Source organism: Mobula birostris, chromosome 22 (assembly GCF_030028105.1).
Source record: "Mobula birostris isolate sMobBir1 chromosome 22, sMobBir1.hap1, whole genome shotgun sequence".
NCBI classification, from domain to species: domain Eukaryota; kingdom Metazoa; phylum Chordata; class Chondrichthyes; order Myliobatiformes; family Myliobatidae; genus Mobula; species Mobula birostris.
Window position 1 is genome coordinate 481,702 of NC_092391.1, and position 27,445 is coordinate 509,146.

Here is a 27,445-nt window from a genome sequence, read left to right on the forward strand (position 1 = left end):
TGTCATAGGTCTCTTGGTGGCCTCCCTCATTGGTCCCCTTCTTGCCCGGTCATTCTGGTTTTGAGGACGGCCTGCTTTTGGCAGATTTATAGCTGTGCCATATTCTTTCCATTTCTTGATGATTGACTTAACTGTACTCCAAGGGATATTTTGCAGACATCCCACCTCTCCCGGAAGTTCCAGGAGTCTCCCACATATTAATAGTGGCTCCTGATGCCCGCAAATTATATACAATATCACGGAAATCAATTTTTTTGAGAGCGAGCGAGAGAAAGCAAGAGAGAGCGCGAGAGCGACGAGAGAGAGAGCGCACGCGAGAGCGAGAGCAAGCGAGCGAGAAAGCAAGCGAGAATGCTTGAGAGCGCACGAGCGACCACGAGAGAGAAAGAGAGCGCGAGCGCGAGCGAGAGCGCACCATGGTCGAGTGTTCCAAAAAAAATATAAAACGTACGTCACCCCAGACTACACTATAGTTACCCCTGCCTAATAGGGGTCAAAATAATGACAGTGTTGCTCGCTGCACTGTTTGCAACAGTGACTTATCTATTGCCCATGGTGGGTTAAGACTGTAAAAGACATGTTGAGGTGAGTTTAACAGGTGTCATTCGTTCATTAGCATAGCTAACATTATTTAAACTAGCTGGCCAGCTGCTAAGGAGCTACTCTATTGCAGACATCCCACCTCTCCCAGAAGTCTCCTGCAAATTGATGGTGCTACCTTCCTGAAATGAGTTTTTGCAGGGTGGGATGTCTGATTTTGTGACTTGGAAATTTTCTTGTATGCATCTCCTGACTTATGCTTTTCATTAACCTTATCATGGAGTTGTTTGCAGTGTTCTTTTGTCTTCATATAGTTTTGTCAGGATACTTCTAGATACAGCTGTATTTTTACTACAATCATTGAAACACTTCACTGTACACTAGTGATCTCGATGTAATTTATTATATGACTTCTAAAACTAATTGGCTGCACCAATAATAATTTGATGTGTCATATTAAAGGGGGTGAATACTTATGCAATCAATTATTTTGTGTTTTATATTTGTAATTAATTTAGATCACTTTGTGGAGATCTGTTTTCACTTTGACACCAAAGTCTTTTTCTGTTGATGTGTCAAAAAAAAAGCCAAGTTAAATCCACTTAAAAACAAGAGAAAACCTGCAGATGCTGGAAATCTGAACAACATACATAAAATGCTGGAGGAACTCAGCAGACCAGACAGCATTTAGGAAAAGAGTACAGCCGATGTTTCGGGCCTACCGAAGGGTTTTGGCCTGAAACGTAGACTGTACTCTTTTCCTAGATGCTGCCTGGTCTACTGAGCTCCTCGAGCATTTTGTGTGAGTTAAATCCACTGTGATTTAATGTTGTAAAACAATAAAATATGAAAACTTCCGGGGGGGGGGGGGTGGGTGAATACTTTTTATAGGCAACGTATGCACTGGCCCTTTGCTCATGCAAACAGGCTTACAGAATCAGAGACTTGGACAGCACAGAAACAGGTGCTTTTAGCCCACCTGATTATTGTAAATTGTAATATATATTTACACTAATATCATCAGGTTCATAACACTCTATACCTATGTGTAGGGTGGGGTGGCTCTGTTGGTAAAAAAAAAAATGAAATGAAATCACTAGGAAGAGGTGACAAAGGATCAGAAGGTGTAGAATCATTGTGGGTAGAGCTAAGAAATGGCAAGGGTAGAAAGAGCCAGGTGTGAGTTGTATACAGTTCTCTGAACAGCAGCAAAAATGAATTCTACAAATTGTAATGGGAGACAGAAAATGTATGCCCAAAAGGCAATGTTATGATAGTCATGGGGGATTTCAACATGTAGATAGATTGGGAGGGAAAATCAGGGAGATGCTAGATCCCAAGAAGGTAATTTGTAGAATGCCTACAAGATGGCTTTGTAGAGTAGTTCGCAGTTGAGCACACTAAGGGATCAGCTATTCTGGGTTGGGTGTTGTGCAATGAACCGAAATTGATTGGGGAGGTTCAGTTAGGAGCTAGTGATCATAATATGATAGAATGTACCCTGCATTAAGGAGAGCTTGTGGGTGTTCGGTGTCCGGTGGCTCAATCAGCGGTGGGAGTAGCACACAGTGAGGAGGATCCTCGCAAGTCAGCAAGAGCAGCGCAGAGAGGAATAAATAAATGTATAGAGGGGACAAGCTGAGTGCCCATTGTTGGGAGAAGGCAAGTGGTGTGAATGGGAGTGTCAGGCCTTGCGTGGCCATTGTGTGTTCTTCATGCAGGACGTTGAAGTCCTGGGAGACCCAGAGTCTCCTGGGGAACTGTATCTGTGCTAAATGCATCCAGCCGCAGCTGCCTGAAGACTGCATTAGGGATCTGGAATAGCAGCTGGAAGACCTTTAGCTTGTACAGGAGAGTGCAAAGATCATTGATCAGAGTTACAGTGAAGTAGTCACCTGTAAGTTGTAGGAGGTGGGTGGCTGGGAGATTGTCAGAAGGAATGGGAAGCTGAGCACAGAGTACCCCTGTGGCCATTCCCCTCAACAGTAAGTATACCCTTTTGGATACTGTTGTGAGGGATAACCTCCCAGGATCCTTTTCTGGTTGGCTGTCAGTGACAAGTGTTGTTCCGCAGAAGTCTGTGTTGGGACCACTTTTTTTATGCTGTATATCAATGATTTAGGTGATGGAATAGATGGCTTTGTTTCTAAGTTTGCAGATGATACAAAGATTGGTGGACGGGCAAGTAGTGTTGAGGAAAAAGGCTGGCTGCAGAAGAATTTGTAGAGATTAGTAGAATGGGCAAGAAAGTGGCAAATTAAATACAATACTGGAAAATACATGGTCGTGCTCTTTGGTAGAAGAAATAAACGTTCAGACTATTTTCTAAATGGGGAGAAAATCCAAAAATCTGAGATGCAAAGGAAACTTGGGAGTCATTGTGCAGAACATCCTAAAGGTCAACTAGCAGGTTGAATTGGTGGTAAGGAAGGCAAATGTAATGTTAGTATTTATTTCAAGAGGTCTAGAATACAAGAGCATGGATATGATGCTGAAACTTTATAAGGCATTGGTGAGGCCTCGCCTTGAGTATTGCCAACAGTTCTGGGCTCCTCATCTGAGAAAAGATGTGGTGGCATTGGAGAGGGTTCAGAAGAGGTTGACAAAGATGATTCAAGGAATGAAAGGGTTATCATGAGGATCTGTATTTCAGTGGGTCTGTACTCACTGAAATTTAGAAGATTGAGATGGGATCTCATTGAAACCTTTAGAACATTGAAAAGCCTAGACAGAGTAGATGTGGAAAGGATGTTTCCCATGGTGGGGTAGTCTAGGACAAGAGGGCATAGCCTCAGGATTGAGGGGTGTCCATTTAAAACAGAGGTGTGGAGGAAATTCTGTAGCCAAAGGGTGGTGAATTTGTGGAATTTGTTACCACAGGCAGCTGTGGAGGCCAGGTTATTGGGTGTAATTAAGGCAGAAATTGATAGGTTCTTGATTGTCCATAGCATCAAAGGTTATGGGGAGAAGGCTGGGGAGTGGGGCTGAGGAGGGGAGAAAAGGATCAGCCATGATTGAATGGTGGAGCAGACTCAATGGGCCAAATAGCCTAACTCTGCTCCTATGTCTTATAGTTTTATTGAGATTTGGTAACTGCAGAAGAGACATCAATATGGTGTTTTGCCTCCTGGGTGCCGTGATCAATATTGCCTTTGAGCAGATGCAGAACATTTTCAAGGGGAGGGGTGAACATCCAGAGGTCATCATACACAACAGTACAAGGGAAGCAGATAGAAAAGGTGATAAGGTCCTGTGCAGTGAGTACAGGGTGTTAGGAAGGTTTAAAAAGTAGGATTTCAAGGGTACTAACATCCAGATTATTCCCAGGGTTATGTGCTAGTGAGGACAGGAATTCAAATACTGGGATGTGAAACACTGATATAGAGGCCTTAAAGCACGTTAAGGGCAATCAATCTCCAGGGTCCCTATATGGTCTTCAATGCAGGTAAGCACAAAGTGTTGGAGTTTAGGAAGTCAAGCTAGTATAAGACTTTCACAGTAAATGGCTGGACCTTGGGGACTACAGGTTTGTCTATATTGCTCTTCATAAACAAAGGAACAATATTGGCTATTTTCCAGTCTTCTGGGGCCAAGCCTGTGGTTAGAGAGGATCCAAAGATCTCTGTAAATGCAACAGTAATCTCTCTCACCTCTGAATAAACTGGGATAATATGATCAGGCTCTGTGCATTCATTCATTTTAGTGTTAGCAGCCTTTATGCCACTACCTTCTTGACCTCAATATGCCCTAGATTATTAGTGTAATCCACACTGATTTGACTATTCTCCACATCATTTTCTTTGGTGAAAACTGATGCAAAGTACTTTCTTTTAGAATCTTGCCGCATCCTCTGGCTCTAGGCATAAATTCCCTCCTTCATTCCTGAGTGGTCCTCATCTTTCCCAATTGCCCTTTTAAAATGTATGCATAAAATCTCTTTAATCCTACCCACAAAGGACATTTTATAGTCCCTTTAGGCCCTTCTAATTCCTTAGTTGAGATCTTACCTGCTTTCTTTATTTTGTATGGCTGTGCAGAAATTTAATTTTGAAGATAAATGAACTGTGAAGGGCAATAATCAAGGTACAAAAAGACACTGATTACTGATGTTTCAAAACAAAATTCATTTAGTGTACATGGGACTCTAGGTTCCTAATGTTAGTCAAAAGGACAAATTATATTTTTTAAAATAAATCTTACCCAGCATTATATCTTTGGAGACAGACTGGAGCACCACTTCCTCAAAAATATTATCAACCAAGATAAACTTGGAAAAGTCTTCGAAGATGAATTCCTGAAATTTAGGTAGAGCCTGTAAGAAACAAAGAATCATTGTCGATAGGAAATATAGCGCTCCTGGTTTGAATTTAGTATGTTTTGTCACCTAAGGATGCATCAATGGAACTGGATACTGCCAGATACATGCTCCTGGAGTTCTTCCAGCACAACCTTCTACATGGTCTTTCACTGGGCTCATCAGTATGGCATAGCACATGTGCAAGTGACCAGCCTCACTTCCAAAAAGGCCTTGACTGCCTTCTAGCTCACCTGCTGTTCAAGCTGATGCTGAACTAAATCTGTGAATCATAGTAACTATGACATAGGAGGAGGGCATTTTGGCTTCATATTCTTGTTGGAAAAAGACAGAATTGAGGTTAATCCCACTCTCTAGCTCTTGGCTGATAATCTTGTTGTTTACAATCAAGAGCACAGCCAGGGAAATTTAAATGTGGTGATTGTTTACTGCTCCCTCCATCCCATAAGGTTATAAGCTTCAGCTACACACAACCTGACCAGTGGAAACCTTTCTCCTTCAGTTCCTCTTGAGTACTTCTAACAATGAACTTTTGCTAATGAAGATAGCTCTTGCTTCTTGTGACTTTATATGCCTAACTTGCATTTTCCCTCAGCTTCCCTTGTTCCAAGGTTTTATTTCAGTTTTGGAAGACTTTAGTGCAGATGTTGATCAAACAGTTATAGACTCACTGTGTTGACAGAGGCAGAGAGGTTCTTCAGCAGGTAAGGAACAGTGATCTGGAGTAATGCCTCTCGGAAAAACTTCTTTCTGATACTGCTGCTGTCATAGTCATATTTCTTGGGAAAAAAACAGGAAGTTGGAATGAAGATTTCATTAAGGCTTGAAAGATTGCAAATATGCAGCATAAAATTACAGTACTTCAGTTAAGCTCTTGAATGCTGTACAACAGTTTTCTGTAATTATAATTAAACCAAAAATTAACACAATAAATGAAAATTTAAAAAAGTTGACAGTGGAATTCTGAAATAAATACTGTAGACCAGGTAACCACTCAGATCAGGCAGCATCTGTTGAGAGAGCAGTGGTAAATGGTTCAAGTGTATTTCAACAGATCTAGGAAAGACAGAAAACAAATTAGTTTTCAGTAGCAGAAAAGGCAGAAGAGAGTGAGTAGAAAGAGAACACCTCTGAAAGGGTGATACCAAATGCTTTAATGTGGTAAGTTATGTAGCAGCTTCTTTGTGCAACACACTGTTAATAGCAAAGGTATGAGGATAGATCAGCAGATCAGTCTAGATAAAACAAAACAAAAAATGAGGCAAAATAATATCAGGCAGAAGTGGCCAGTTGGGTTACAGACAGAAAGAATGGACTACTCAAAGCCTTTCATGTATTTTTCAGATTTCCAGAATGTAGGCTATGACCCATCAGAATCTTGAACATCTCTCTCATTCTTCTAAATTTGTGAGAACAAAAGCCCATGCTGACTATCTCAAATAAGTCTATGCTTTTCCAAATGCAAATAAATCTTATCCCAAAGAATCTTCTCCAATATTTCCCCACCGCTGATGTAAGGCCCACCAAGATATAATTTTGCAAGATACTGAAGAGGCACAATAGAAGCATTTGCACAAGACAGGCACATGGCCATGCAGAGAATGGTGGGATATGGATCATCTGCAGACAGATAGGTTTAGTCCAATTTGACATCATGGCCAGTACAAACATTGTTGGCTGAAGAGCCTGTTCCTATGCTGCACTGTTCTATGCTCTATGTCCCAGCTGCTCTTCCTAAATAAAGGAACAATATTGGCTTTTCACACCAATTTTTTTGGCAACTTGCTTTGGCTAAAGAGGCCAAAAAAAATCCCTGTCAAGGTCCCAGCAATTTCCTCCCTTGCTTCTCCCAATATCTTGGCACAGATACCACCAGGCCATCGGGACATCCACCTTCATGTTCTTTAAGACACCCAACATCACCACCACCACCACCCTAAATTGCGTTCCCCTAGGATACTAACACATGATGGTTGTCCATCATATCCACGGTTATTTCTTCAGCAGTTTGAACGGGGCACGACTGCTCAAGCATGTGGAGGTCGGCCAGTGAGAACAGCTAGAAGTGTTTAAAAAGAAGACAGCTTTACAGAGTGGGCATCAGAGGAGCAGGTGTTGGAGTAGAGGGAGACAGAGTAGGAAGGCTTTGGCTCAACGGGGCTTCGGCGATAACGGATCGAGGCGAGGTAGGTTATCTGTTTAGAATACAGACAGGAGGATGTGTGTGAGGCCGGTTTTCTGTGCTGTGTGTCAGATGTGGGAGGTCCTGGAGACTCCCAGCCTCCCTGACGGCCACATCTGCACCAGGTGAGTCAAGCTGTAGCTCCTTAGGGACCGGGTTAGGGAACTGGAGATGCAACATGTTGCTCGTCTGGTCAGAGAGAGTGAGGAGGTGAAAGAGAGGAGCTATAGGCAGGTAGTCACTCCGGGGCCTGGGGAGACAGATAAGTGGGTAACAGTCAGGAGAGAGAAGGGCAAGAAGCAGATGCTAGAGAGTACCCTGGTGGCTGTCGCCTTAACAATAAGTACTCCTGTTTGAGTACTGATGGGGGAGACAGCCGACCTGGGGGAAACAACAGTGGTCACGCCTCTGGCACAAAGTCTGGCCCTCTGGCTCAGAAGGGTTAGGGAAAGGAAGAGGATGGCAGCAGTGATAGCAGACTCTATAGTTAGGGGGTCAGGCAAGCGATTCTGTGGATGCAAGAAAGAAACATGGATGGTAGTTTGCCTCCCAGGTGCCAGGGTCCAGGATGTTTCTGATCGTGTCCATGATATCTTGAATGGGAAGGAGAACAGCCAGAAGTTGTGGTACATATTGGTACCAACGACATAGGTAGGAAAAGGAAGGAGTTTCCTGAAAGCAGACTACAGCGAGTTAGGAAGGAAGTTGAGACGCAGGATCTCAAAGGTAGTAATCTCGGAATTACTGCCTGTGCCATGTGAAAGTGAGTATAGGAACAGAATGAAGTGGAGGACAGATGTGTGGCTGAGGGATTGGAGAAGGGGGCAGGGATTCAGATTTCTGGATCATTGGGACCTCTTCTGGGGTAGGTGTGACCTGTATAAAAAGTACAGGTTGCACGTGAATCTGAGGGGCACCAATATCCTGGCGGGGTGGTTTGTAAATGCTATTGGGGAGAGTTTAAACTAGAATTGTTGGGGGGGGGGGAACCAAACTGAAGTGACAGAGGAAAAGGAGGTTGGCTCACAAATAGAGAAAGCTTGGAGACAGTGCGAAAGGGAGGATAGGCAAGGTGATAGAGAAGGGACGCACTCAGACTGATGCAAGGAGTATTATGAATAAAGTGGATGAGCTTAGATCGTGGATCAGCACTTGGAGCTGTGATGTTGTGGCCATTACAGAGACCTTGATGGTGCAGGGGCAGAAATGGCTACATCAAGTGCCAGGCTTTAGATGTTTCAGAACGGACAGGGAAGGAGGCAAAAGAGGTGGGGGTGTGGCACTGTTGATCCGAGATAGTGTCACGACTGCAGAAAAGGAGGAAGTCATGGAGGGGTTGTCTACTGACTCTATGTGGGTGGAAGTTAGGAATAGGAAGGAGTCAATAATTCTACTGGGTGTTTTCTATAGACCACCCAATAGTAACAGGAACATCGAGGAGCAGATAGGGAGACAAATTCTGGAAAGGAGTAATAATAACAGGGTTGTTATGGTGGGCGATTTTAATTTCCCAAATTTTGATTGGCATTTCCCTAGAGTGAGGGGTTTAGATAGGGGGGGGGGAGTTTGTTAGGTGTGTTCAGAAAGGATGGTTGACACAATTATGTAGATAAGCCTGCAAGAGGAGAGGCTGTACTTGATCTGGTATTGGGAAATGAACAGATGTTCTCAGGGAAAAGTACGGAAGAAATACGGCAAATGTTTAGGGGATATTTGCGTAGGGTTCTGCATAGATACATTCCAATGAGACAAGGAAACAATGGTAGCATACCGGAACCGTAAAGGCTGTTGTACAGTGGTATGCAAAAGTTTGGGCACCCCTGGTCAAAATTTCTGATACTATGAATAGCTAAGCGAGTAAAAAATGACCTGATTTCCAAAAGGCATAATGTTAAGATGACACATTTCTTTAATATTTAAAGCAAGATTACTTTTTTATTTCCATCTTTTACAGTTTCAGAAAAACAGAAAAGGAAAAGGGCCTGAAGCAAAAGTTAGGGAACCCTGCATGGTCAGTACTTAGTAACACCCCCTTTGGCAAGTATCACAGCTTGTAAACGCTTCCTGTAGCCAGCTAAGAGTCTTTCAATTCTTGTTTGGGGGATTTTCGCCCATTCTTCCTTGCAAAAGGCTTCTAGTTGTGTGAATTTCTTGGGCTGTCTTGCATGGCCTGCTCTTTTGAGGTCTATTCACGGATTTTTGATGATGTTTAGGCCAGGGGACTGTGAGGGCCATGGCAAAACCTTCAACTTGCGCCTCTTGTGGATTTTGGGATGTGTTTAGGATCATTATCCTGTTGTAGAAGCCATCCTCTTTTCATCTTCAGCTTTTTTACAGACGGTGTGATGTTTGCTTCCAGAATTTGCTGGTATTTAATTGAATTCATTCTTCCCTCTACCAGTGAAATGTTCCCTGTGCCACTGGCTGCAAACACAAGCCCAAAGCATAATCGATCCACCCCTGTGCTTAACAGTTGGAGAGGTGTTCTTTTCACGAAATTCTGCACCCTTTTTTTCTCTCCAAACATACCTTTGCTCATTGCAGCCAAAAAGTTCTATTTTAACTTCATCAGTCCACAGGACTTGTTTCCAAAATGCATCAGGCTTGTTTAGATTTTCCTTTGCAAACTTCTGACGCTGAATTTTGTGGTGAGGACGCAGGAAAGGTTTTCTTCTGATGACTCTTCCATGAAGGTCCTATTTGTGCAGGTGTCGCTGCACAGTAGAACAGTGCACCACCACTTCAGAGTCTGCTAAATCTTGCTGAAGGTCTTTTGCAGTCAAACAGGGGTTTTGATTTGCCTGAGTCAGTGGTGGAGACGATACACTCGCGAAGTTTAAGAGACTACTAGACAGGTATATGGAGGAATTTAAGGTGGGGGGGGTTATACGGGAGGCAGGGTTTGAGGGTTGGCACAACATCGTGGGCCGAAGGGCCTGTAATGTGCTGTACTATTCTATGTTCTATGTTTCCAGCAATCCTACGAGCAATTCTCTTGGAAAGTTTTCTTGGTCTTCCAGACCTCAACTTGACCTCCACCGTTCCTGTTAACTGCCATTTCTTAATTACATTACGAACTGAGGAAACGGCTACCTGAAAACGCTTTGCTATCTTCTTATAGCCTTCTCCTGCTTTGTGGGCATCATTTATTTTAATTTTCAGAGTGCCAGGCAGCTGCTTAGAGGAGCCCATGGCTGCTGATTGTTGGGACAAGGTTTGAGGAATCAGGGTATTTATAAAGCTTTGAAATTTGCATCACCCTGGCCTTTCCTAATGATGACTGTGAACACGCCATAGCCCTAACAAGCTAATTAAGGTCTGAGACCTTGGTAAAAGTTATCTGAGAGCTCAATTCTCTTGGGGTGCTCAAACTTCTGCATGGTGCTCCTTTCCTTTTTTCCACTCTAAAATTGTACAAAACAAAAATAATAGACTAATCTTGCTTCATCTTTAACTTTATGACTTTTGGAGATCAGTTCATTTTCTACTCACTTAACTATTCACAGTAACAGAAATTTTGACCGGGGTACCCAAACTTTTGCATGCCACTGTAAATTTAGTCAAGAAGACGAGCTTACGAAAGGTTCAAAAAACTAGGTAATGATAGAGATGTAAAAGATTATAATGTTAGCAGGAAGGAGCTTAAGAATGAAATTAGGAGAGCCAGAAGGGGCCATGAGAAGACCTTGATGGACAGGGTTAAAGAAAACCCCCATGGCATTCCACAAGTATGTGAAAACCAAGAGGATAAGACGTGAGAGAATAGGACCAATCAAGTGTGACAGTGGAAAAGTGTGTATGGAACTGGAGGAGATGGCAGAGGTATTTAATGAGTGCTTCAGTATTCACTATGGAAAAGGATCTTGGCGATTGTAGGGATGACTAGCAGCGGTCTGAAAAGCTTGAGCATGTAGATATTAAGGAAGAGGATGTGCTGGGGCTTTTGGAGAGCAACAAGTTGGATAAGTCACCGGGACCAGATGTGATGTACCCCAGGCTACTGTGGGAAGCGAAGGAGGAGATTGCTGAGCCTTTGGCGATGATCTTTGCATCATCAATGAGGGTGGGAGAGGTTCCGGAGGATTGAAGGGTTACGGATGTTGTTCCCTCATTCAAGAAAGGGAGTAGGGATAGCCCAGGAAATTATAGACCAGTGAGTCTTACATCAGTAGTTGGTTCGATGTTGGAGAAGATCCTGAGAGGCAAGATTTATGAACATTTAGAGGGGTATAATATGATTAAGAGTAGTCAGCATGGCTTTGTCAAAGGCAGATCGAACCTTATGAGCCTGATTGAATTTTTTGAGGATGTGACTTAACACATTGATGAAGGTAGAGCCGTAGATGTTGAGTATATGGATTTTAGCAAGGCATTTGATAAGGTACCCCATGCAAGGCTTATTGGGAAAGTAAGGAGGCATGGGATCCAAGGGGCATTGCTTTGTGGATCCAGAACTGGCTTGCCCACAGAAGGCAAAGAGTGGTTGTAGATGGGTCATATTCTGCATGGAGGTCAGTGACCAGTGATGTGCCTCAAGAATCTGTTCTGGGACCCCTACTCTATGTGATTTTTGTAAATGACCTGGATGAGGAAGTGGAGGGATGGGTTAGTAAATTTGCTGATGACACAAAGGTTGGGGGTGTTGTGGATTGTGTGGAGGGCTGTCAGAGGTTACAGCGGGACATTGATAGGATGCAAAACTGGGCTGAGAAGTGGCAGATGGAGTTCAACCCAGATAAGTGCGGGGTGGTTCATTTCGGTAGGTCAAATATGATGGCAGAATATAGCATTAATGGTAAGTCTCTTGGCAGTGTGGAGGATTAGAGGGATCTTGGGGTCGGAGTCCATAGGACACTCAAATTGCTACGCAGGTTGACTCTGGTTAAGGCGGCATACGATGCATTGGCCTTCATCAATCGTGGGATTGAGTTTAAGAGCTGAGAGGTAATGTTGCAGCTATATACTTTATTGTCGCCAAACAATTGATACTAGAATGTACAATCATCACAGCAATATTTGATTCTGCGCTTCCTGCTCCCTGAATAACAAATATTAAATATTAAAAATAGTAAAAATTAGTAAATATTAAAAATTTAAATTATAAATCATAAATAGAAAATAGAAAAATGGAAAGTAAGGTAGTGCAAAAAAACCGAGAGGCAGGTCCGGATATTTGGAGGGTACGGCCCAGATCCGGGTCAGGATCCGTTCAGCAGTCTTATCACAGTTGGAAAGAAGCTGTTCCCAAATCTGGCCGTATGAGTCTTCAAGCTCCTGAGCCTTCTCCCGGAGGGAAGAGGGACGAAAAGTGTGTTGGCTGGGTGGGTCATGTCCTTGATTATCCTGGCAGCACTGCTCCGACAGCGTGCGGTGTAAAGTGAGTCTAAGGACAGAAGATTGGTTTGTGTAATGTGCTGCGCCATGTTCACGATCTTCTGCAGTTTCTTTCGGTCTTGGACAGGACAACTTCCATACCAGGTTGTGATGCACCCTAGAAGAATGCTTTCTATGGCGCATCTATAAAAATTAGTGAGGGTTTTAGGGGACAGGCCAAATTTCTTTTCTCAGGAAGTAAAGGCGCTGGTGGGCCTTCTTGGCAGTGAACTCTGCTTGGTTGGACCAAGTCAGGTCATTTCTGGTATGGACCCCGAAGAACTTAAAGCTTTTGACCTGTTCCACTTGCACACCACCGATGTAAATTGGGTCGTGCGGTCCGCTACTCTTTCTGAAGTCAACAATCAATTCCTTCGTCTTGCTGACATTGAGGGATAGGTTATTGTCTTCACACCATGCCACCAGGTTCTTAATTTCCTCTCTGTACTCAAACTCATCATTACCTGAGATACGGCTTACAATTGTTCTGTTATCAGCAAACTTGTATATTGAGTTTGATGGAAACTTGGCTACACTATCATGGGTGTACAGTGAGTACAGCAGGGGGCTGAGAGTGATTGTAGAGGAGAGCTTGTCCCCTATTTTTAGGGTCCTGTCTGCGACAAAGTTGAAGATCCAGCTGCAGATCTGAGTGCTAAGGCCCAGGTTCCAGAGCTTAGGAATCAGTTTATTTGGAATGATGGTATTAAAGGCAGAGCTGTAGTCAATGAAAAGGAGCCTTACATATGCGTCTTTATTCGTCAGGTGTTCTAAGGAGGAACGTAGGGCCAGAGAGATGGCATCTGCATTGACCTGTTGCTCCGGTAGGCAAATTGCAAAGCATCGAGGTTGACCGGTAGGCTGTGGTTGATGTGTGCCATTACCAATCTCTCGAAGCACTTCATAGCAATTGATGTCAGAGCCACAGGTCGATAGTCATTCAGGCATACCACCTTGCTCTTCTTCGGCACTGGGATTATCGTTGCCTTCTTAAAACACGAGGGGATCTTAGACTGAAGCAAGGAGCAGTTGAAGATGTCAGCAAACACTCCAGCTAGCTTGTTTGCATAGGCCCAGAGAATCTATCCTGGGATGCCATCTGGGCCCGTCGCCTTGCTTGGATTTATCTTCAGGAAGGCCCTTCTAACATCCTCCTCGGTGACGATGAATCTCGATGCCACCAGGTCCGGTTCATCCGGAGGGAGCGAGACACTCCTCTTCTGTTTGAATCTTGCGTCGAATACGTCAAGTTCGTCAGGAAGAGAAGCGCCACAGTTATTGATATTCCCTGCCTTTTCTTTGCGCCCAGTGATCTCATTTAGACCCTGCCACAGTCTACTGGCAACCCTCTGGTTAGCCTGGGCTTCCAACTTGGCTCGATATTGCCTCTTGGCACCCTTAATGGCTTTCCGGAGTTCACGCCTGGATTTCGTGTAGCGACTGGTATCCCCGGACCTAAAAGCCGCAGCTCTAGCCTTTAAAAGGGACTTGACCTCATAATTCATCCAAGGTTTCCGGTTAGGGAATACCCGATCGTCTTGCGAGACACACAGTCCTCCATGCATTTCAAAATAAAGTCCGTGACAGCTGAGGCATACTCATCAAGGTTAGCTGCCGAGTCCTTGAATACTAACCAGTCCACCGATTCAAAGCAGTCATGGAGGACCTCGTCTGTTTCCTCTGTCCAACACGACACTACTTTTGACACTGTGACCTCCCGCTTCAGTTTCTGTTTGTAAGCCGGGAAGAGGAGTACAGCCTGATGGTCCGATTTTCTGAAGTGAGTTCGTGGGACGGAACGGTAGGCATCCTTGACTGCTGTGTAGCAGTGGTCAAGTATATCCGGGCCTCTAGTGGGCAGGAGACATGTTGGTATAACTTTGGCAGCGCCTTTCTGATGTTGGCCTGTTTAAAGTCCCCAGATGTAATGAGCAAAGCCTCCAGATACCTGGTCTCAAGTTCACTGATGTTGGCATACAGTATGTTCAGAGCACACTCCACGTCTGCCTGGGGAGGAATGTAGACCACTGTCAGTATGACCGAGGTGAATTCCTGTGGCAGATAGTAGGGACGACACTTCACTGACAGGTGTTCCAGGTCCGGGCTGCAGCAGCTTGTCAGTGCCACTGGGTCCGAGCACCACCCAGTGTTGATCAGTAGGCAGACACCACCTCCCCTCGTCTTGCCCGAAGACGCCGTGCGGTCCATCCGATGAATTGAAAATCCCTCCGGTTGGATGGCACAGTCGGGGGTGGCAGGGGAGAGCCAGGTCTCAGTGAAACAGAATACACAGCAGTTCTGCATCTCCCTGCAGTAGGTGAGTCTCCCTTTAAGATCATCCACCTTGTTCTCTATAGCTTGCACATTAGCTAGTAGGATGGCGGGCATAGGGACCCTGAAGCCCCTCAGCTTCAATCTGACCAGCAGCCCAGCTCTTTTCCCACGCTTCCTCGGTAAATAGTGCATCTTTCCAGGTTTCCATCAATGCAGTGTTTTGTTGTCAGCTCTTTGATGTTGGTGGACGCATCCCGCAGGGATCGATCGCGGGTTGCATTGTCAGACGCTCCGGGTCGGGCTGAGTGACGGGGGAGGCTCGGCTGCCACTTCCAGCTGCCTGGGGCCCGAGCTGTCGATTGGGTCGGGCCCCGAAGCCGACACTTAATCCCGGATGGCCGGGCTCCCGGCTGAAAGAAGTCTGTAAGCCGAGTCACGGTTGCGGAGGCCTCCGCTCCAGCCAAGCCTCGGGCTCGATTTCCGAGGTCGGCGGTGGAGACCTCACTTCCGGCAGCTGTGGATGGCCACCAACGGGGCTTCATGGTGGTCGCTCCGGGGAAGCGTCTGGGGCACCTTGAGGTCTCCGCCGTCACTTCTGTGTGGTCGTCTGCTCCGGAGAGGTGCTGGTCGGAATGGGCCGTGTCTCCAAGCGCTCCAGCACGGTAGCAGACCGCGGGTCTCTGGGAATGTGGTGGGCCTTGCTGGTCGGGTCCAGGTGCGGTCCGGAGTTTAAGAAGCAATTCTGGCCGGTGGTCTCCAGCTGAGTCAGTAGCTTCGCCAGGGTGTTGTTGATCTTGCTAGATGTAGCAGATTGGAGGTTTAGAGGGGTTTCTCAGGTATAGGATAGTGGAGAGGGTAGTTTGCTCGGGAGAGCACGCGCAGAGTCGCCAGTTACCGGCGCCATCCATATCAGACCCTGGTCAGACTCCACTTGGAGTACTGTGCTCAATTCTGGTCACCTCACTACAGGAAGGAAGTGGAAACCATAGAAAGGGTGCAGAGGAGATTTACAAGGATGTTGCTTGGATTGGGGAGCATGCCTTACGAAAATAGGTTGAATGAACTCGGCCTTTTCTCCTCGGAGCAATGGAGGATGAGAGGTGACCTGATAGAGGTGTATAAGATGATGAGAGGCATTGATCGAGTGGATAGTCAGGGGCTTTTTCCAAGGGCTGAAATGGCCAGCATGAGAGGGCATAGTTTTAAGGTACTTGGAAGTAGGTACAGGGGAGACATCAGGGGTAAGTTTTTTACGCAGAGAGTTGCGAGTGCATGGAATGGGCTGCCAGTGGCGGTGGTGGAGGTGGAAACGATAGGGTCTTTTAAGAAATTCCTGGATGGCTACATGGAGCTTCGAAAAATAGAGGGCTATGAGTAATCCTACGTAGTTCTAAGGTAGGGACATGTTCGGCACAGCTTTGTGGGCTGAAGGGCCTGTATTGTGCTGTAGGTTTTCTATGTTTCTATGATGACAGGAAACCTTTAGTGCAGAGTTCTTAAAATGGGAAAGCCATTGCACTGGGGCTGCTTCATTTCTATACCACAGAAATCCAGGTCTAGTGGTATGAATAGGCGTCAAAATATCAATATAATTTTCCCTGATCTCTTCAGTTTCCATCTCCTCGGTAGTAATTTCTGGATTGCTGCCTGTGCCACACGCCAGTGAGGACACAAACAGGATGATACAGCAAATTAATGCATGGCTGAGAAGCTGGTGCAGGGGTAAGGGCTTCAGATTCTTGGATCATTGAGTTCTCAGTTGGGGAGGTACGAGCTGTTCAAAAGTGACGGGCTGCACCTGAACCCGAGGGGAACCAATATTTTTGCGGGTAGGTTTGTTAGAGTTGTTGGGGAGGGTTTAAACTAATTTGGCAGGGGGATGAAAACCAGTGTGAAGGGACTCTGGATGGTCGGATGGTAAAAAGGCAAAGACAGCATGCAGTCAGATTGTCAAAAAGGACAGGCAGATGATGGGACATAATTGCTGCCAGCAGGGTGAGTATCAGTGAGTTAGGGATACAGAATCAAAAAGGGTAGCAAATGTAGCCCTCAAAGTATTATATCTCAAAGCTCGGAGTATAAGAAATAATGTGGATGACCTTGTTGTACTTTTACAAGTTGTTAGGTATGACGTTGTGGCCATCACTGAATCGTGGCTAAAGGACGGTTGTACTTGGGAGCTGAATGTCCAAGGTTACACGTTGTATTGGAGATATAGGAAGAGGTCAGCAGAGGTGGTGGCATGGCGCAGCTGGTAAAAAAAAATGGCATCAAATCAGTAGAAAGATGTGACATAGGATCAGAAGATGTTGAATTCTTGTGGGTCAAGTTAAGAAACTGCAAGGGTAAAAGGACCCTGATGGCAGTTATATACAGGCCTCCCAACAGTGGCTGGGATGTGGACCACAGAAATTACAGTGGTATGAGAGAGGAGTTGGCCAAAGTAAGCTGGAAGGAGATGCTGGCAGGGGTGACAGCAGAGCAGCAATGGCGTGAGTTTCTCAGAAAAATGAGGAAGGTGCAGGATAGATGTATTCTAAAAACAAATAAATACTCAAATGGTAAAATAGTACAACCATGGCTGACAAGGAAAGTCAAAACGAATGTAAAAGCAAGAGAGGGCATGCAACAATGCAAAAATTAGTGGGAAGGCAGAAGATTGGAAAGCTTTTAAAACCCCACAGAAAGCAACTAAAAGAATCATTAAGAGGGAGAAGATGAAATATGAAAGCAAGCTAGTAAACAATATCAAAGTGGATAGTAAAAGCTATTTCAAGTATGTGAAAAATAAGAGAGATGAGAGTGAAGATAGGGCTGCTAGAAAATGAGGCTGGAGAAATAATAACGGGGACAAGGAGATGGCAGGTGAACTAAATGAGTATGTTGCATCAGTCTTCACTGTGAAAGATACTAGCAGTGTGCAAATGTTGGGGTGTGAGGGAAGAGAAGTGGGTGCAGTTACTATTACAAGGGAGAAGATACTCAAAAAATTGAAAGACCTAAGGATACGTAAGTCATCCTGGCCAGGAGAATTGCACCCTAGCGTTCTGAAAGAGGTAATGGTAGAGATTGTGGAGGAAGTAGTAATGATCTTTCAAAAATTATTGGACTTAGGCATGGTGCCAGAGGACTGGAAAATTGCAAATGTCACTCCACTCTTTAGGAAAGCAGGAAGGCAGCAGAAAGGAAATTATAGATCAGATAGTCTGACCTCAGCGGTTGGAAAGATGTTGGAGTCAATTGCTAAGGATAAAGTTATGGAGTACTTGGTGACACAGGACAAGATAGGACAAAGCCAGCATAGCTTCCTTAGGGAAAATCTTGCCTGACAAACTTTTTAGAATTCTTTGAGGAGACTACACACAGGATAGATAAAGGGATGCACTGGATTTTGTATATTTGGACTTTCTGAAGACATATGACAAGGTGCTACACGAGGCTGCTTACTAATTTTAAGAGCCTAATGCATTACAGCAAAGTTACTGGCACGGTTAGAGCACTGACTGATTGGTAAGAGGCAGGGAGTGGGGGGGGAGGGTGTGGGGGACAGGAAGGATCCTTTTCTGGTATGCTGCCAGTGACTAGTGGTGTTCTGCAGCGGTTGCTGTTCAGGCTGCTTCTTTTTATGCTGTACATCAATGATTTAGATGATGGAATAGATAGCTTTGTTGCCAAGTTTGCAGATGATACAAAAATTGGTGTAGGGGCAGGTAGCGTTGAGGAAACAGGTGGGCTGCCAAAAGACTTAGACAGATTAGGAGAATGGGCAAGAGTGGCAAATGAAGTACAATATTGGAAAATGCATGGTCATGCACTTTGGTAGTAGAAATAAATGTGTAGACTATTTTCTAAATGGGGAGAAAATCCAAAAATCTGAGATGCAAGGGAAACTTGGAAGTCCTTGTGTAGAACACCCTAAAGGTTAACTTCCAGGTAGAGTCAGTGGTGAGGAAGACAAATGCAATGTTAGCATTCATTTCAAGAGGTCTAGAATACAACAGCAGGGATATGATGCTGAGCCTTGATAAGGCACTGGTGAGGCCTCACCTTGGATATTGTGAACAGTTTTGGCCTCCTCATCTAAGAAAAGATGTGCTGGCATTGGAGGGGATTCAGAGGAGGTTCACAAGGATGATTCCAGGAATGAAAGGTTTATCATATGAGGAATGTTTGATGGCTCTGGTGCTGTTCTGGTTGGAATTTAGAAGGATGAGAGGGTATCTCATTGAAACAAATGCTGCTCCTATGTTTTATGGTCTTATGGAAACCTTTGGAATGTTGAAAGGCATAGACAGAGTAGACGTGGAGAGGATGTTTCCCATGGTGAGGGAGTCTGAGACAAGAGGGCAAAGCTTCAGGATAGAGGGGCATCCATTTAGAACAGAGATGTAGAGAAATTTCTTTAGTCAGAGTGTGGTGAATTTGTGGAATTTATTACCACAGGCAGCTGTGGAGGCCAGGTCGTTGGGTGTATTTAAGGCAGAACTTGATTGGTTCTTGACTGGACACAGCATCACAGGTTACAGGGGAAGGCTGAGGCGGGGAAATAAGGGTCAGCCATGACTGAATGGCAGAGCAGACTTGATGAGTCAAATGGCCTAATTCTGCTCCTATGCCTTATGGTCTTATATTGCTGCAAAGTATTCTCCAAAGATCCCACCCCCACCCCCGCCAACTTTCTCTGGCTCCTTGCCCTTTAGCTTGGCTACCTTCTTGCTGCTAATATACATATAAAATCACTTGAGATTTCCTTAATCCAGTCGTCTACTTATGTAGTGTAAACGTCCTATGATTTAGCATACGTTTAAGGAAAGAGTATGTATGGATGATGTTTTATAATAAAGGGTCAACAGAGGTAATGTGTTTGAGGTAGTTTACATAGATTTCAGTAAGGATTTTGACAAGGTCTTATTTGGTATAATACCTTAAACACAAAAGACCTTGATATCAAAGTGAGACTGACAAAAAAGGATGAGAGACACAAAACTAAGCTATTCTCAACAGTTAGTTTCTTGCTGATGACTAGATACTTAAATGTAAATGCAAAGGACATAATAGTTTGCCAATGATTCATAGATTATCCAATATTTTCTATGAAAATCTTTCCTAATGCTATAAAAAATCGCCTATAGGGAAAAGTCATCATAACATGGTAGAATTTCAGGTTCACATCTCCATCACTGACATTTGCACTTACCTTTAATACTCTCTCTTGAATGCGTTGGATTGTCTGGCAAATCTGTTCCTTCTCAGAGGAGTTATTGAGACTTTGGTGCAGAAGTTGTTCAAATGTATACACTGTATTATCCAAAATCTAAGGGAGGAATAAGATGGCATTAACAACCCAGAAATTAGGCATTTTTGACTATCACCAAAGATCAAAACCAAGCTGCTCTTTCCTGACCACTCTCTGAACATCAATCAAAAGAGTTAACAATATTAGAGTGGATTTCATAAAGGAGGATGGGCAAGTTAGGAATGATTTAAAGGACAATGATTCCACCATAACATCAAAGGCAGCTTAAAGGTGCACTGGAGATGCTTGGACAGAATGAGTAATAATAGAAAGATACTGCTTTACTATTGGTAACAGAAGCATTAAAAAGCAGAAGAACAATAAATGATCTCCTTTAATTCCCTAGTACTATTAATCAGGTACCATGATAACTGACCAGTCCCCAACGAGGAATCCAAGCTTTAAGTTACCCAACACTTTAATTTTCTGCCCACCATAGTCAGAGTTACACAGCATGGAAAAAGGTCCTTTGGCCAAATTCATCCACATTGACCAAGGTGCTTCCTGAGATATTCCTATTTGCTTGCATTTGGCCCATATCCCTCCAAACCTTTCCTATCTATATACTAATCTAAGCATCTTCAAAACATTGTACTCACCTCTTCCACCTCCCTGTGGCAGCTCATTCCATATTCCTACAACTCTCTACGTAAAAAAAAAACAACTTCCCTCTTGGGTTCCTCTTTCACCATTAATCTATGCCCTCCAATTTTAGAAAAAGACCGCGACCATCCATTTATCTATTTCGCTCATGGTGTTATAAACCTCCAACTGGTCACTCTTCAGCCTCTGTGCTCCAGGGAAAACAGCCCCAGCCTGTCCAGAACTCAGGATCCCCATTCCAGCAATATTACTGTGAATATTTTCTGCATCCTTTCTACTTGGTTCACATGCTTCTTACATTTAGCAACCAGAGATACACAAACAATATTCCAGGTATAGTCTCACCATTGTCTTGCAGAGCTGCAAGACAACGTTCCAATTCTTGTTTCCAGTGACTAATGACAGCAAGTCATACACCTTCTTTGCTACTTTGTTCACTGCATCACCACTTTCAGGGAACAATATGCTAACACCCCAAGGTCATTTTGTTCCACAATGCACTGTGTCTCTCTTCAATCTTCGCCTTTGGCCTTCTACATCGCAGGAACTTCTTATGTTCAATGTAAGCTCGAGGAACAACACCTTCCAACTGGGCACATTACGGCCCTCAGGGCTTAATATTGAATTTATCAACTTTGTTTATCATAAATACTCTTTCTCCCCTCCCCCCACCTTTTCTACAAATATGGTTGTATCTGTTTCAATCGCAAACACGAGAAAATCTGCAGATGCTGGAAATCCAAGCAACACACACAAAATGCTGGAGGAACTCAGCAAGCTAGGCAGCAACAATGGAAAAAAGTACAGTCAATGTTTCAGGCCGAGACTCTTCGGCAGGACCGGAGAGGGTTAGGGTTCCATAGATGCTGCCTGGCCCGCTGAGTTCCTCCAGCATTTTGTGTGTGTTACTTGTATCTGTCTGATTTTGTTTTTTTTTACTCTAGAAAAACCTTAATGGGTTATACAAATGTTGGTGAGACCACACTTAAGAGTTTTGTGTACAGTTTTGGTCACCCTGTTATAGGAAAGATTAAATTACACACAATTTATCAGGATGTTGCCTGGAACTTGTGGGGCTCAAGATACAAGGAGAGGTTCTGTAAACTGGGACCTTATTCCCTGAAATATAAGAGATTGAGTAGTGACCTGATAAAAGTATACAAGGGGCAGAAACAAGGTGAAAACAGTCGAGGGTATAGTTTTAAAATTGGAGGCTAGAGATTTAAAAGGGACATCAGGGGCAATATTTTCATGCAAAGTGTATCTTTGAAGGCAGGTACAATACCAACATTTGAAAGCCATCTAGATAAGTACATAGATACGACAGGTGTAAAGAATGGTCCAAGAGTCCAAGAATGGGCAGATGGGACCAGCCCTTTGGGTAACACGCTCAGCATGGATAAGCTGGGCCAAAAGGCCTAGTTCCATGATGTATGTTTCTGTGAGCCATTTAATTCAATTCTTTGGTCTCTGCAAATCAGTACAGTACACCCAATCCTACTTGCAGAAGCTTTGAACATTGATCTCTCTCAGATGGACCTTTTTTCTAAAATTTCTTTAAGTCCAATTACGCCATAGGAGTAAAATTAGGCTATTCGTCCATCAAGTCTGCTCCACCATTTAATCATGGCTGATTTATTATCCCCCTCAATCATTCTCTTGCTTTCTTCCCATAATCTTTGATGCCCTTACTAATGAAAACAACTGTCAGCCTCTGCTTTAAATGTACCCAATGACTTGGCCACCACAACCATCTTGAGGGAATGAATTCCACAGATTCATCACCTTCCTCATCTTTGTTCTAACGGGATGTCCTTCTATTATGAGGCTGTGCGAACTGGTTCTTTCCCCATCCACACTGTGTTACATCCTCATAAAATCCCACTTGTGAAGCAATCTCTCCTTTTTGTGAACCCAAGCTGATTTGACTGATAAGGTCAAATAGAATCAGAAACAGAATCAGGTTTAATATCACCAGCATATGTCATGAAATTTGTTAACGTTGCGACAGCAGTGCAATACAATACATGGTAAATATAGCAGAAAAGCTCATTTACAGTAACTATATATGTATATTAAATAGTTAAGTTAAAATAAGTAGTGCAAAAACAAATAAATAAAAAATGTAGTGAGGTAATGTTCATGAGTTCCATGTCCATTTAAAAATCAGATGGTAGAAGGGAAGCAGCTGCTCCTGAATCACTGAGTGTGTCCTTCAGGCTTTTGTACCTTCTTCCTGATGGTAACTGGGTGGTGGAGGTCCTTAATGACGGACTCTGCCTTCCTGAGGCACCGCTCCTTGACGATATCCTGAATACTATGGAGGCTGGTACCCATGATAGAGCAGACTAATTTTGCAACCTTCTGCCACTTACTTCAATCTTGTGCAGTAGCTACCCCCCACCCCCATACCAGACAGTGATGCAGCCATTCAGAATGCTCTCCACAGTACATCTATAGAAGTTTTCGAATGTTTTAGGTGATAAACCAAATCTCCTCAAACTCCTAATGAAATACAGCAACTGTCTTGCCTTCTTTATAGCTGCATCAATATGTTGCAAATAGGTTAGGTCCTCAGAGATATTGGCACCCAGGAACTTGCAATTGCTCACACTCTCTCGGCTTGGAAATGGGTCTTCAGGTCAACATGTCCATAACAGCCATCAGGTAAGTACTTTTACTAATCCTATTTCCCAACACTTGATCTAATGCCATAATGTTTCAAGTGCTCATCTAAATACTTCTTAAATGTGTGTCAACCACAGCATTAAGCAGAGTGTTCCAGATTTTAATCACCCTTGGTTGAAAATACTTCTTCCTTAAATCTCTTTTCTTATCTTCGTACCTTACATCTCTCCCCTCTGGTCACAGATACCTCTGCTAAGAGAAGCTTCTCATTACTTTGTCTTCAATAAACAGGGTATTGAGTACAAGGTATTGAGTCATGACATCACGTTAAAACTATACAAGACTTTGGTCTTTGAGAATACACTTGGAATATTCTGAATAGTTCTGGTTGCTTAGCTATAGGAAATCTGCCCTTTAGCTGGAAAGGGGTACAGAAAATACACACAAGAATGTTAATGGGGTTGGAATTACTGTATAACGAAAGACTCAATTAGCTGGATCTGTTTCCCCAGGAGCAGTGGAGGCTGATGTAAGTAACTCAGAGTTAAACCATGAGGGGCAGAGAAAACGTGAATAGTCAGTCCATTTACCAGGCTAAAGGAACCCAAAACTCAAAGCTTTAGGTATATGGTGAGATGGGAAAGATTTAAAACAGATCTGAGAGGCAACTTCATACAACATACACAGAAAGTGGTGGTTCTGTGGAATGATCTGCCAGAGGAAGTGGAAGAGGCAGGTACAATTATTACGTTTAAAAGATATTTTACCAGTACCTGGATGGACAATGTTGAGAGGGATATTGGACAAATGGGACTAGGTCTGACAGGCAATTTGGGCTGAAGGGCCAGGTTCTAAACTGTATATAACTCTATGATTCTATCTATGCCCCTCAGAATTCTATAAGTCTCAACCACATCATCCATTAGTCTTCTGCACTCCAAAAAGAAATCTAGATTATTCAGACTCTCCTCATAACTCTTCATTTCCAATGACATACTGATGAATCTCCTCCACTCTGCAATATTATCCTTCCTACAGAGTGGGAAACAGAACTGCACACAACACAGACAACACTAATGACTTATATAGCAGTAACATAACATCCCTCATACACTCATAAAGCAATACAGCACATAAACAGGCTTTTCAACCCACCTAGTCCATGTTTAAGGGTTATTCTGCCTAGTCCCATTGACTTGCACGTACCATAGCCCTCCATTCTGCTCCCATCTATTTACTTATCCAAACTTCGCTTAAATGTTGCAATTGAACCCACATACACCACTTCTGCTGGCGACTGGTTCCATATTCTCACCCATCTGAGTGAATAAGTCCTCCCTCAGGATCCCCTTAAATATTTCATCCTTAACCTATGACCTATAGCTCTAGTCTCACCCAACCTCAGTAGTAAAAGCACGCTTGCATTTACCATACGGTAAATCTATGGTATCAAAATAGTTATTGTGATGCATCTAGTGTGTAGTGTAGTGGGTAGTGCTTGTCATTCTCACTTTCAGCTTCCACCGCTGGCTAGCAGTCTTGCGAAAAGCAGAGCTGAATGTGCAAGTCTCTCCCTGCCAGTACATACCTCTCCAACAGCAAGCCTCATGTAGTGCCTCTTCGCTGGTGACACACAGAAACTGAACTCCTTTCTTACTCATGCTGAACCACAGGGGAAAGGGAGGAGGTCAGGCCCCTGCACACACAGCACACAGGCCCACTGGTGTGTGGACATGCCCTGGTGCTCATGAACCAGATCCCCAGCTATGGGTAAATAGCCCCACTGCCTTGTGGGCAGCCTCGGGAAAGATGAAGGCTACGGGAGTAACGCAGACAGCAAATCTGGAGAGGAACCCCTAAGGTGGATGGATGTCATTGAGCATTCACTCTTTAAGAAGGGAGGACGGCAAAAGAAAAGAAATTAAAGGCCAGTTAGCTTAACCTCAGTGGTTGGGAAAGTGTTGGAATCCATTATTAAGGACGAGGTTTTTGGGTACTTGGAGACGCAAGATAAAGTAAGTCAAATTCAGTATGGTTTCTGTAAAGGAAAATCTTGCCTGACAAATCTGTTAAAGTTCTTCAAAAAGTAACAAGGAGAGTACACAGGAGAGACAGTGGATGTCATTTATTTGGATTTTCAGAAGGCATTTGATAAGGTGCCACATATGAGGCTATATAATAAGATAAAATCCCATGTTGTTACATGAACTATACTGGCATAGATAGAGAAATGGCAGACAGGCAGGAGGCAATAGTGGGAATAAAGAGGGCCTTTTCTGGTTGGCTGGCAGAGATTAGTGGTGTTCCTCAGGGGTCAGTATTGGGACCGCTAATTTTCACATGGTTTGTCAATGATTTGGATAATGGAATTGATAGCTTTATGGCAAAGTTTGTGGATGATATGAAGATAGGTGGAGGGGTAGGTAGTGCTGAGGGAGCAACGCGATTGCAGCAGGCCTTAGACAAATTGGAAGAATGGGCAATAAAGTGGCAGATGTAGTACAGAGTTCGGAAATATATGAGAAAGCATTTTGCTAAAAGGAACAATAGTGCGGATTATTACCTAAATGGGGAGAAGGTTCAAACATCAGAGGTGCAGAGGGACTTGGGAGTCTTCCAGGAAGATGCCCAGAAGGTTAATTTACAGTTTGAGACTGTGGTAAAGAAGGCAAGTGCAACGTAGGTATTAATTTCAAGTGGAATAGAAGATAAGAGCAAGGAGATAATGCAGAGACTTTATAACAGAGCATAGAAATCTACAGTACATTACAGGCCCCTTGGCTCACAATGTTGTGCCAACCATGTAACCTACTCTAGAAACTGACTAGAATTTCCCTATCGCACAGCCCTCTATTTTTCTAAGCTCCATGTACCAATCTAAGAGTGTCTTAAAAGACCATATTGTATCCGCCTCTACCACTATTGCTGGCAGTGCCTTCTATGCACCCACCAGCTTGTGTATGAAAAACTTACCCCTTGAACCTCCTTCCAAACATCTTAAAACTATGCCCCCTCATGCTAGCCATTTCAGCCCAGGGAAAAAGCCTCTGGCTACCCACAAGATCAATGCCTCTCATCATCTTATTCATCTCTATCAGGTCACCTGTCATCCTCCGTCACTCCAAGGAGAAACGGCGGATATTCTCCAATCCAGGCAACATCCTTGTAAATCTCCTCTGCACTCTTTCAATAGCATCCACATCCTTCCTGTAATCAGGTGACCAGAACTGAACACAGTACTCCAAGTGGGGTCTAACTAAGGTCTTCTATAGCTGTAACATTACCTCACAGCTCTTCAACTCAATCCCACAGTTGATGAAGGCCAACACACCATACGCCTTCTGAACAACTCTGCCAACTTGCGCAGCAGCTTTGAGTGTCCAATGGACATGGACTCCAAGATCTCGCTGATCCTCCACACTGACAAGAGACCACCATTAATATTATATTCTGCCTTCAAATTTGACCTACTGAAATGAACCGCCTCACACGTATCTGGGTTGAACTCCATCTGCCACTTCTCAGCCCAGTTTTGCATCTTATCAATGTCCTGCTGTAACCTCTGACAGCCCTCCACACTATCCACAACACCTCCAACCTTTGTGTTATCAGCAGATTTACTAACCCATCCCTCCACTTCCTCATCCAGGTCGTTTATAAAAATCACAAAGAGTAATGGTCCCAGAACAGATCCTTGAAGCACACCACTGGTCACTGACCTCCATGCAGAATACGACTCATCTACACACAGCTCAACCTTTTGCTCTTCACATACTTGCAGAATGCCTTGGAGTTTTCCTTAAACCTACTCACCAAGGCCTTTTCATGGCTCTCCTAATTTCATTCTTGAGTTCCTTGTAAATTTCCAGAGCTCTAACAGTACCTAGTTTCTTGAACTTCTTGTAAGCTTTTCTTTTCTTCATTTGTTGTACACCATGGTTCTTTTACCCTATCATTCTTTCCCTGTCTCAATGGAACATACCTATGCAGAATGCCACGCAGATGTTCCCTGAACATTTGTCACATTTCTGCCTTGCATTTCCCTGAGAACATCTGCTCCCAATTTATGCTAAATTACTGCCTAATAGCATCATATTTCCCCCTACCCCAATTAGTTGTTTTCCCAAATTGTCTGCTCCTATCCCTCTCCAGCGCTGTGGTAAAGCAGATAAGAGTTGTGATCACTACCTCCAAAATGCTCTCCCGCCGAGAGATCCGACACTGACCAGGTTCA

The 27,445-nt window shown here is 43.9% G+C and overlaps 1 protein-coding gene across 1 annotated transcript in view; it reads right to left on the reverse strand.

The window, feature by feature from the left end:
* Nucleotides 1-27,445, reverse strand: part of LOC140186083 (protein Niban 2-like) — a 330,169-nt gene that overhangs the window by 10,894 nt on the left and 291,830 nt on the right. The window contains exons 11-13 of the mRNA XM_072239948.1: nucleotides 19,882-19,998; nucleotides 5,527-5,634; nucleotides 4,741-4,852 (exon numbers count right to left, since the gene is read on the reverse strand). Coding sequence (XP_072096049.1) covers nucleotides 4,741-4,852; nucleotides 5,527-5,634; nucleotides 19,882-19,998 — 337 coding nt within the window. The remainder of the gene's footprint in view (nucleotides 1-4,740; nucleotides 4,853-5,526; nucleotides 5,635-19,881; nucleotides 19,999-27,445) is intronic.